This window comes from Ochotona curzoniae, unplaced genomic scaffold, assembly GCF_017591425.1.
Source record: "Ochotona curzoniae isolate NIBS_2020 unplaced genomic scaffold, NIBS_Ocur_1.0 contig_3520, whole genome shotgun sequence".
Classification (NCBI taxonomy): Eukaryota; Metazoa; Chordata; class Mammalia; order Lagomorpha; family Ochotonidae; genus Ochotona; species Ochotona curzoniae.
Genome location: NW_024465894.1, coordinates 7,530,416 through 7,541,928, shown reverse-complemented (window position 1 = coordinate 7,541,928; position 11,513 = coordinate 7,530,416). Strand labels below are relative to the sequence as shown.

The 11,513-nt window shown below is 57.7% G+C and overlaps 1 protein-coding gene across 1 annotated transcript in view; it reads right to left on the bottom strand.

Annotated features, from left to right (window-relative positions):
- Window positions 1-1,832: 1,832 nt before the first annotated feature.
- Window positions 1,833-11,513, bottom strand: part of JPH2 (junctophilin 2) — a 57,458-nt gene continuing 47,777 nt past the window's right edge. Inside the window, exons 3-6 of the mRNA XM_040981444.1 lie at window positions 7,004-7,122; window positions 4,722-5,437; window positions 4,012-4,106; window positions 1,833-2,792 (exon numbers count right to left, since the gene is read on the bottom strand). Coding sequence (XP_040837378.1) covers window positions 4,026-4,106; window positions 4,722-5,437; window positions 7,004-7,122 — 916 coding nt within the window. The 3' untranslated portion in view covers window positions 1,833-2,792; window positions 4,012-4,025. The remainder of the gene's footprint in view (window positions 2,793-4,011; window positions 4,107-4,721; window positions 5,438-7,003; window positions 7,123-11,513) is intronic.

The window sequence follows — 11,513 nt, the reverse complement described above, 5'->3', positions numbered from 1 at the left end:
AGCCAGGAGCCTGGAACACCTTCCTGCAGCCAGGACGTGACAGGCGACAGGTCCAACTTCCCAGAGTTGAAGGCCATCTAGAAGGAAGACAAGGCAAGGCCAGGGGGTGTTCTGGGCCCTACCCACCAGGGAACGTGGACTCCAACCCACTTCTCCTGTCTGAGTCCAATCCTGGGGCTATGGGGCCATTTCCAAGCACCTGCGGGGATTCTAATGTGGGCATCCTGAGCATGCGCACATATGTGTGTGCACAAACACGCACACGCATGTGCATGCACACCCAATGTACACACACAGCCAGCCGGCTCCCCTGCCCACCACGCTGGCTGCCTAGCCCCTCCCCATCGTGAATTTTATTAAATCTCTGCAAATTACTCCCCACACTCCTTCCCTTCCTGGGTTCCCCCCCAAGCCCACCCTTCCCCCTGGAGAGGGCAGGGACCACCCTGGGTCATTCCAGGATCATGAAAACTTTGGTTTATCTCTGCGAATTTAGCCCATAAGGCGAGAATCATAGTTTCCTTGGCATAAATGGAAACTGAGGCACAGAGGGAGGGAGAGAAGGCAGGGAACACATGACAAGTCAGAGGAGTCACTGGGGAGAGAGCCAGGCTCCTGACAGCCAGATCACTCTTGGGGGCAGCTGAACTGGAGCCTCCCGATGGGCAAGGACCCCCTCCCCTCCAACCCCTTCCTTGGATGAGGGCTTCGGAAAGACTTAAATGGCCACAATTTAGAGAACTGCTCTCCCACTCACGCTGGATTGCTGTGGGTGTGGCCTTGGGAAGACCCTGCTCTTCTAAGTTCTTGGCAGGAGGGTACAGCAGCTGGATCCCCTTCTAATCGAGACCTGATGTGTCTGGACCACCAGTGCCTGAATCACCCCCCAGCCCTTGGGGGTCTTCGGCTGAGAGTCCCGTGGCTGGACAGAGACGCGGAGACCAGCGCCCCACTGCCTTCCACAGCAGGGCATTCTGTAAGCTGTAGCATGGATCAGGCCTCTCTACATCCCCAGGAGGAGGGCACTGCAATCATGCCCATCTTACAGATAAAGACACTGAGGTTCAGAAAACTGAAGACAGTGGCTGGACCATGACCGAGGCCCCCAGGGACAAGATGCAAGTTGGTAGTGGGCGGCAGGGGTGGGGGAGGAGTTCCATGTCAAAGGGCAGGCTCTGGCTTCCACTGTAAACTGTACAGAGACTGTTCTGGAACTGTGCTTTAGAAGTTCAGACTTAGAGGAGGCAGGACCCAGCATGCCCCAGCTTCCTGGCTGCCCTCCTCCTGCCCGTGCCCTGTCCTGGGCCCCCAAACAGCCACTGAAGCCCAGCCTGAGCCCGTCAGCAGATGCGGGTTTATTATTGCCATGACTGCAGCAGCCGGAACCTCACCCAGTGCCAGCCCCGAAGCGTGGCCAGGAGCTCTGGCAGCCCGAGAGCCTGGCCCTGCATGGGACCCGATGAAGCCTACTGGAGCGTGTGCCCTGGAGCTGGGGTTTGGGAGGCCCCAACCCCAGCCACCCCACTCCCTGGGCTTCGATAGCAGCACAGGCACAGAGGCAGAGCAGACCGGGTTGGCAGCCATGGGGGCTCTGCAGGCGTGTCACAGCAGAAACACAGTCCAGAAGTCCGTCCCAGCAGCAGGCCCCCAGCAAGTGGGAGGCTGGACAGGAGGATCTCCACGCAGGAAGTGGGAAAGCTGTGGTCCAGGTCCCAGCGCTGGCCTGAGGAGGTGCAGCCACCATCTGCAGCCTCCAAGGTCCCAAGCAAGTCAGGCCACGTGGCAGCAGCTCCTCTGGGCCATCATCGCCACCTCCTGCCTCCCTGACCTCCTGCCTCCCTGTGGAGGGGTCCGGAAGCCCTTTCCCTCCAGCTTCCTGGGGTCCAGAACAATAGCACTCAGCTCCTCCCCCTCCCCAGCACCTGAGAAACCAGAGACCCCGTGTGAGACCAAACATCTGTAATGAGGGACATGCATGATCACCCTTTGCCAAGCAAACCCAAGGGGTTTTGTGCCACACAAACCACACCCAGCTGGATCGCTAGACCTGCTTCTCTCTTCTTGGGAAATTTCCCTAGCACCCAGCCTGAGGTGGGCACCTGCCTCAGGGCACCGCAGTGATCTTGTTGTGCAGGGCTCCTGCAATAGTGACCCTAAGTTTGTAGTCTCACTCTTAGAGGCCACCAGAACTGCACCCCAACATTTCTTCCAGCACTGTTCAGCCCTCCTGGTGCCAACCACCTGGCTCCCAGCTTCCAGGCTGAAGTTTCCTGCTTCTGGCAACGGAAGGTCAGGGAGCACTCTACCCTTGGCCGGTCCTGCTGAGCCTCACCCAGATGTCCATCAGCCAGGGGCATGGTGCATGCTGGGCCAAGGTTACAGTAGTCTGGGGAGAGGGAGCTCCCTGGCCCACTTCAGTCCCTCTGCCTCCCGGCTTTCCCAGGAGGTCTCAAGTGCAGAGGCGAAAGGGTGAAGGAAGGAGGAGGTATATCATGAGCATCTAGGTGACTTGTCCGGAAATACACAAAAGCCCAAGAAGGGGTGACCTGGGTCAGGCGGGGGTGAGAGAACAGTGGAGGAGGATGGGGACTGGGACCTCCTGCAGAGTTCTAGCACATTCTATCCTTCAGGACACAGTCACCAAGCAGAGGTGCCACAGGAGGTCTCCTTAAACATCTGTGTATGGACGCAAGCTGGCCCAAAGTTGCAGGTCCAGAGTTCAGTCCTCCTGGGCCACCGGTGAGGCAAGGTGCAACGATGGTCCTGGCATCTCCAGCAGACTCCTCCCGGTTCTGCAGAGACAGTGACAGGCTCAGGCTGGGGAGTCCAGACAGCCAGGACCGAATGGGACAGGCCTCCCAGCCTGAGGGGTAAGCTTCAGGCTGGAGCTACCTCCTGTCCCACACCCCCAGGACTGCGTTCTGCTCTGACTCTGAAGCTCCACAGCCAAGTTCCAGAGGCCTTTCCCAGCCCCAGGAAACCCATCTCTGTCCCATGCACTGCTGGCACACGCCCCCACCTCTGTCCCAGGCTGAAATCATCAGGGCCCTCAGCAGGTCCTCCAGGAAGCAGCAGTGGTAACCAGGCTGATATTGTTACTGGGAGGGATCCTAAGCTGGGATCTGGCAGGGGATATGGCAAGAGGCAGACACCCCACAGGGCCCCAGCTGCCAAAACTGGTCCCCGAGCAAGGTTTCACAGGCCTGCTGCACACTTGATCCTAAGACCAGCAAGGGTCACTCTCCTCCGGCCCATCCTAGCCCTTGTCACTGGTCCCCAGCCTCCTCAGACTAAGGGCACACACGTGGCACCAAGTGACAGAGTGGGGCTTTGGGGGTGTAAGGGAAAGGACCAGTGGGAGAAGGTTCCAGCGTCGCAAGTGAGCCTGGTCTAGACTGGGGGCCTGGACGAGGCTATCCAGAGACCTGTGGCTTGGTGCTACAATAGCCAGACTTTTTCATGAAGCGCTTAAAGAGGAAGGTTTGTCCTAGCAGCGTTCACCCAGTGTCTTCAGACAGGAGCCCCTGCTGCCCGCCGCAAGCCCAGAAGAGCAGCTACTCAGTCAATACTGGCCAATGGAAGGAAGGAATGAGGGAATGATGCCTGCAAGTTCACCTGGCAGAGAGCAGGTGCTCTACAAACGGCCAGCTGATGGAGGGTGCGTGTGTGTATACATGCATATTGTGCAGGGTCTGTTCCTTGTCACTCCCTGCATCCTCCACTAGTCCCAGGACAGAAGCTGGGTGCACAGCCCCCCATTTCCCCTTCTTCTGTTCCCAGAACACCCAGCAGGGGCGGGGAGTCATTTCCTGCCAAGGACCATCTGAACCACGGTCTCAGAGTTGTGGGGCCTACAAAACCAGCAACTGAACAATGAGCCGGGCAAGGACGGGGCAGGCGGGATTATCGAATTCTGAGTCCTGCCTGCAATTGCCTTGGGACGGCCAGACCAGATGTGCCCCATCTCTGCCCCAGAGGCTCCCACCCAGTCCCGCCATCACCACACCACACCTGGTGAGCAAGGCTCAGGTCAGCAGGTGCACAAAGAGGATGGCCAGGCCAATGTTCAGCAGGATCACCATGCAGATGAGGACGGTGTTGGGCACCTGGAAGAGGGGACAGAGGCTGTCTGAGTCCCCCGGGCTGTGGCGTCAAGTCCCCCACACCCCGCCCATCACCACCGGGCTGGGCCTTTTGGGAGCAAGCTTCATCACAGCCAGAAAGATTCTTAGAAATAATTATCCAGACAGATTCTTCTGGGCCACCGGGACAAGGGCACATCCCGAAACACCCAGCAGGCAAAACAGCCTGGGATCTTCCTGGCTGCCAGCTACTCCGGAAGGCATCGCTCTGTCCCAGGAAGCCTCCTCTCTGCTGCTGCCAATACCAGCTCCCAGCCGCCCACGAGCCAGCAGCTCTGCTGTGCCCTTGCCCCACCTCCAGGAAGCCCTCCCTGCTATACCTGCTGTTGGGGGTACCCAAAGCCCCCTGACTGGGCAGAGGATGTTCCAGCTGCCCAGTGCTCTGAGAATTGCTCAGGCTGATAGGATACCAGGTGCTCAGGTAGCCACCTGGTCCAAGGTGGGAGCACCCTATGCTGTCCCTTAAGCCCCAAATCCTTTACGATCAAGCCAGATCCTGCTACTTACCACCACCAATCACGGACACCCCAGTCCTGCCTGCAGCTCATGTTCCCCACCCACCACAGTTCGCAGCCTCACCTCCTCCACCTCCACCTCCGTCTCTGCCGCCTGCACCGCCTCCTTCCGGGCTTTCTTTTTGGCCCCGGCCTTGGTCAGCCCTCGGGCCTCAGTCTTGCGGGCCTTGGCCTTGGGCTCGGCTTTGGGCACGATGGGCTTGGGTTCCAACTTGGCCGGGGTCTCGGGCGTAGGCTCGGGGTTCCGGAGCGCCGGGGCTGGGCCGGGAGCGGCGGCGGCCGGGGACGTGGGCGCTGAGTCGGGTCCGGCGGCTTCAGGCTGGGGCTCGTCGTCGAAGGGCGGCGGCGCGGACGGCGTGGTGCGCACGGCGTAGCTGTGATAGCCGCGGTACAGGGCCACCTCGGGCTCTCGCGACGGCGCGGGTGGCGCCTGCAGCGCTTCGATGGCCATGTGCTCGCTGGCCGGGCGCGAGGGGCTGCGGCGGCCGGGGCCCGCCGGGGTGGCCGGCCGGCTGCCCTCGCCGCCGGACTCGCCGTTCCAGGCGCCGGGGCCCAGCAGACCGTCCTGGGACGCGCCGGGTCGGGGTCGCTTGGGCTGTGGGGGCGTCCCGGCCGGTGACGGGGGGCCGCCCTCGGGCCGAGGGGTCTCGCGCTCGTGCAGCTGCGGGCTCTCGCGGGGCCGCGCGGGGAGACCCGCGGCGCCCCGCTCCGGCGGCTCCAGCAGGCTCTCCGAGTTCTCCAGGATCTCCTGGAGCAGTCTGCGCTTCTGATACTCGGGACCTGCCAGGGGGCAAGGCGGGGAGGCTGGATGGTACAGCCGGGTCGCGGGCTGGCTCCTGACTTCTCTGACTGACCCTCCCTCGCTACACCCGGCGGGACTCTGTGGTGTCAGGCTCTGTCCTCATTCCCAGACCCCAACTCACTGACCAGCTCCCCCACCCCAGGTTGTGGCTACTGCGAACCTCCAATTCCCAGAGGCAGGAATGGGAGACACAGAGAGCTGAACCGAAGTACCCAAGGTCGCACAGCCAAGGGTGGAGCCACACTGCCTGGATGATGCCCATAGGTGTGTTGCTTATCTTTCCACACTGGACCTACCTGTATCAACATGAGCAACCTGGTCCAAGCAGGGGTAGCCATGACTCTGACCAGCAGAGGGAGCGCTGTGACCAGAAGTGACTCAGCTCCAGCGCGTATCTCAGGTGCCCCTGCCCTGTTCTTGTTGGGCATCCCAAGTGTCTGCCCGCTGCACCCCTGAAACTCCTCGGTTGAGAAAGTTTCCTCCTGGTCTTCGCCCACCCTGCAGCGACTGAGCCTGAGTCGGGAGCGGCTCTGCCACCTCACCTCCCTGCCCCAGCTGGACCTAGTTCTCCACTTGGCCTGCCAGCTGCTGACCACCCCCTGCCTGCACCTGCACTCTCCTTCCATCAATTCACCTGTCCCACCCAACGTTCCTGGGGCAGCAGTTCTGAATGTGGCCCTGGCCAAGCCACACCTACAGCCCTTGATCTCCCTGAGGGGTGCACACTCCAGGCTCCCCTCAAACCTGCTGAACCACTTGTCATGCTCAAGACCCACTGGGCCTGCGCTGGCCTTCAGGATTCCGGTTCAAGTGGCCTCTCCTGAGAGCAGCCTCCCTTAACACTCGCTCTTGTTCTAGCAGGTCAAGAACTTACCACAAGTTCCCAGGAACCTGTTCTCAGCTCCCAGCATCCAGCACACCTGGGGCTGTGCAGGGTTCATTCCTCACGGCGTTACAACTAAGAGCAACCTGTGACCTGGGCATGCAGTCCCATGCACTGACCCCCCACCCCCCGCAGGGCAAAGCAGGTGCCATCCTTCCTCCCACTCACCAGATCTTTTGAGCTGAGGGTCCTGGAGGTGACAGCATTTGCCCTAGGTCTCATGACTGAGAAGCCCCAGAGTCAGGGTTGGATCACGTGTGATCTGGTGACTTACTCTGTCCCTTCACCACCCACTGCCATGCTTTCTCTGGCCCTTCTGGATTCTGGGCTTGGCTATGACCCCCGTGTTGCAGCACATGCCTGACACCAAACACTCAACAAGTCAACACGCATCAACAGCCTTCAGAAGCTCCTTGGTCCTCTAACCGGGCCCAGCTCTATCACCCAGAGCAGAGGGAAGAGCCAGGTTGGCCTGCACCACCCCAGCACCACTGCCACCAACCCAGCATGAAGTTGAGATGTGTCTGCCCCGCACCTCACATGGCCCATGCCACCCCTGCACCATGCCCCAGAGTGGTGCATGTGGGCAGCACAGCTGACCTGCAAGCAAAAGGAAGTCCACACCCCAAGGCCCGCCCACCCCACACGCGGCTGGTCCTACCTGGTTGGTAGAAGTCCGGAGCCAGCTCCCGGGCCAAGGCGCGGGCGATGTTGGACTCCTGGTTGGCAGCGAGTGCAGCCTGCTCCGCGGCCTCAGCTTTGGCCTTGGCGTGACTTGTCCTACAAAGACAATAGGCAGGGGGCTCAGGACCCCAGGAAAAACCAGCTCCCAGCTCCTCTTCTCGGCCTGCAAGGAAACACTCCACAGAGCATTCCTTCACTCAGACTGCCAGGGAGGACTGAACAATTTTTCTTTGAGAGGGAGAGAGAGAGAGAGGGAAGGAGAGAGAGAGGGAAGGAGAGAGAGAGTGCTCCCATGCACATGTTCATGCCCCAGACACCTGCAGTTATCAGACTGGGCCAGGCCAAAGCCGGGCACTTGCAACTCAATGCAGGTCACCCAGATGAGCGACAGGAACCCAGCCACTTGAGCCACCATCACTGCCTTGCAGGGTCTGCATCAGCAGGAAGATGGAATGAGGAGCTGGGTGTTGGAACCCAGGCACCATGATGTGGGATGTGTCTTAACTGCTACGCCAAATGCCCACCTCTACAGTGAATGGTTTATCTGGCCCTGTGACTCAAACTGCTGTACCAGACTACATTCCCCAGGATCCTCTGCACTTCAGCAGGGTCAGGTGTCTGAGTTCTGCTCAATGTTTTGTGGGCAGGTAGGGACATATGTAATTCCAGGCCGGGTCTATAACAACACCTCTATCCTCTGCTTTTCCCCAGCTGCTGGCTGAACGCAGAGGAGGCCAAGGCCCCAGAATAGGACTTGGAACCTCTTTTTCATCACAGGTCCCATGTGAGCCCTATGAGCCCCTTCTTGGAATAATGCTTTCAAATGCATAAAACACAGACTTACAAAGGGGTGTGGACACAGCCACACACTGCTACCAACTTACTTAACAGAACAAACGTGTATGCTCTTTATTAATGCATCAAATAGAATACCTAGCAGGTCTATTAATGACTATTATTTTATTTTTAAGATTTACTTATGGGCTCAGCATGATAGCCTAATAGCTAAATCCTCATCTTGCATCGCCGAGACCCCATATGGATGCTGGTTCATGTCCTGGCTGCTCCCCTTCCCTTCCTGCTCCCTGGTGGCCTAGGAAAGCAGTCGAGGATGGTCCAAAACCTTGGGTCCCTGAACCTGCGTAGGAGACCCAAAAGAAGCTCCTGGCTCCTGGCTTCAGATTGACTCATCTCTGGCCGTGGCGTCCACTTAGGGAGTGAACTAGCACACAGCACAAAGATCTTTTTCTCTCCTTCTCTCTATATATTTGCCTTTCCAATTAAATCTATAAATATATATATATATATATATGATTTATTTATTTGAAAGGAAGCATTACAGAGAGAGAGACAGAAAGAGAGATCTTCCATTTGCTGGTTCACTACCCAACTGGTTGTCTAGAGCTGGACTCATCCAAAACCTGGAGCCAGGGGCTTTCTGTCTCTTTCTCTCTGTCATTCTGCCTTTTAAATAAATGAATACATCTTCCAAATATTTAATTACAATTAAAATTATGAGACATCTCATGAAGGAAAAGTAGAGAATAGAATGAGAATATATTAATTAATATTTATTGATTTTAAATTAGTATGGATCCATGATATGGGTGTGCTGGTCAGGCAATACAACACTTTTAACTTGAAGTCTACAGGAACACAAACCTTGGGGCTGTGAGAGGTGGATGGGACCAGCTAGCCAGGCAGTGAGGGGAGCATGTGCTAAGGCTGAGAAGGTCCCAGAGCTTGGTGCCTTGGCAAACTGCAGGGTCAGGTCTGAGTGAGCCCATGTACTTATCTCCATGTCTAGCATAGAAGTGGGCCCAGACAGGGGAGCTGACCGCCCCATGCTGACCTCCTCTGAGACCTCAAGGGGCCTCTAGCAGCTTTTCCCTGCTCCACTTGGCTGGGGGTGGTGATAGTGACAGACTCAGACAGGTACCCACTGAAGGACACACTAGCAGGGACCACAAAGTGCAAAGGGCAAGCCAAGGGCAAGCCAAGATGAACTCATCTAATCGCCCCTGGAGCTATGTGATGGAGGAAAACCCAGCACAATGGGGAAGTGTGCAAGAACCCTGTCCTCGCCCCTCCCCCCGACTCCCAATCCAGTTACACAACTAATGACTGAGTAAGGAACCCAACCAAGGCCTTCTGGGCTCCAGGCTTTGGCTCTAAGCACAACAGGATTTCTCTTCCCTTCCATGATGGGTTTGGCATGAGATGCCAAACCCAGAACTGTCCCACTTCCGAATCCCTCCCATTACACTACTGCCTCCCGAATGAAGGGGGACATGCATGAACATGCATAGCCCCATGGCCATGAACCTGTGGGCAGCTGTGAACACAGACACAGCCATGAACATACTCACACACTCTCAGGCACAGAGGCAGCAGAGGGGAGAGGCAGAGCACGGTTTGGGGATCAGTGGCCCAGAATTCCAGTGTTGGCTTTGTCTAGGGACGGTTTAAGATGATTCGGGTGCTCACCGTAGTGACAGAATGTTTGGGGAGGCCAAGAAAGGCCAGGAATCAAGATAAGTCATATTTTAATACAAGAGTTTTTCCCTAGTTGCAGACAGAGGAGTTTGTTTGCAAAATGAACAAGTTGATATGAAAAAGAAGGAAAGCACCTCCTAGGAGGGACTCAGGGGATGGGACGTCTTCTAAACGTGGAGAGAGAGAGACCCTTAATGTAGCATTTGTACTAGTCAAATCACTGCCAAAAGAAAAAAACTTGATGAACAAATCATGAACTCTTAGCAACAGACTGGCTTGAAGGCTGAGACCGAGTCCCTTCCTCGCCCCACCTCACCCTAGCTCTGACTCCACTGGGAGTGCAGGACACGGCTCTCGCCACTTTGTGCCTCAGTTTCTCTTTCTGTCATGTGGAAATGATCCCCCTTCCGTGGGAGGCAGCCCCTGGAAGTGCTCAGCCCATGTGATGATGGTGGTGGTAGTGCCAGTCACGGGAAGAAAACAAGGTGGGCGACTTGGAACCCAAGCCAGGATGGCACCCACGGCGCTGGGCACGTTTCACTTTCAGCCCTGCCCGTTGCTGCCTGTCAGGCTAAGACCTTCCAAGCCGCTTCCCTGGGAACCTGAAACCCAGGTGGGGAGGAGGGCCAGCGCTGGCCAGGCAGCCCCGGGGAAGATGGCCTTTTTTGGTCATGTGAGCTGAATGACGCTCATTTTCAGTGCTTTGGCAAGCCGTGTTGTGGGCCAGCCTCCACCCAGAGTTCTGGATGATACTGGGGGATCAACTGTGGCAGCCAGACTGGGGTGTAAGGGGGAGGGAGGGCAGGGGCACTGGTAGGATGTAGGATGCACACTCTCTCCTCTCTGTCCACGCTGTTAGCCTGGCTCCACACAAAGCCCCCTTGGCAGCCCCCTTCTGCCAGCCCCTGCCTCTCAGACTTAGGGCAAACTTCCAGTTTCCAGGCTTGCTCAAGTCTCCCTCCGCAGCTCCTATCTCTCCTGCTCTCCCTGCACCTCCTAAACCTGCCCATCTCCCAGCACCCCTGACAGTCCCCAAGAGCCCCCTCCCAGCTGTCCCCGCACACGTAAGCAGGTAGCACAGGACCCAGACATTCATGACCTCACCTCTCACTTCAAACTTTTGCCAGGCTTCCTTGCACCCTCAAAATGAAGTCCTGTGGTTCTCCAAGTCCACCTGCCTGCCGGAGGTAGTGTCCATGGGGGACGGCAGGTGCTCAAGGAGCCAGGGACAGGCAGAGCTCCTGGTATCCAGCAGCTGCCATTCTAGTCCAGACCCACTCATTGTGCCATCCATGCGCCCTGCCCCAGCACAGCATCTCCAGCTGGGGGCTTCTCAGATGGGCCCATCCCAGAGCCCCACCCCACTCTACTGAATCACAGCAGGAGGGGACAGAGCCCAGGAATCTGTGTGTCCTCAGCCAGGTGCTCAGTGAAGTCTGAGAAGTGAGCAGGTGTGTAGCCGTTGGAAAGCTCTGTCAGCAGATGCACAGTCGTCAAAAGCCCAGCTCTGCCTGGGGCTGCTCCCTGCCTGCTCAGCTCCCTGAGAGCTCTGAGACAAGACCCTGCCTGGGAAATATGTCAGCCATTTCTACTGGGACCACTCGGCACATCCGGCACATCCGGCCTGAGGCATGCAGGCAAGGGTCTCCCAGGACCTCTGCCCCTGCTGGGGGCAGATGAAGGGGGCGGGGAGCAGTAACTGGGGCAAGGGGAGGGGCAGGGATTCGGATTAGCTTTCGTCAGCAGGGTTAAAAATAAGGCTAGTGGTTCTGGGAACGGGGCAGGGCCTTCACTCAACAAAACCACTTCTAGGGGCTGGCATCCCAGCCTGACCTGCTTTCCATACCCTTGACTGCCCCACTGCCACCACCAGTCACTGGTACTCCAGAGGACCCCAGAGGGGTACTTGGGGTACTCTCCCTGACTCCAGGCTTTTGTCACAGCTGTTCCCTGCCTGGAATGCTTTTCCTGTCCCTACACACCCCCAGCCT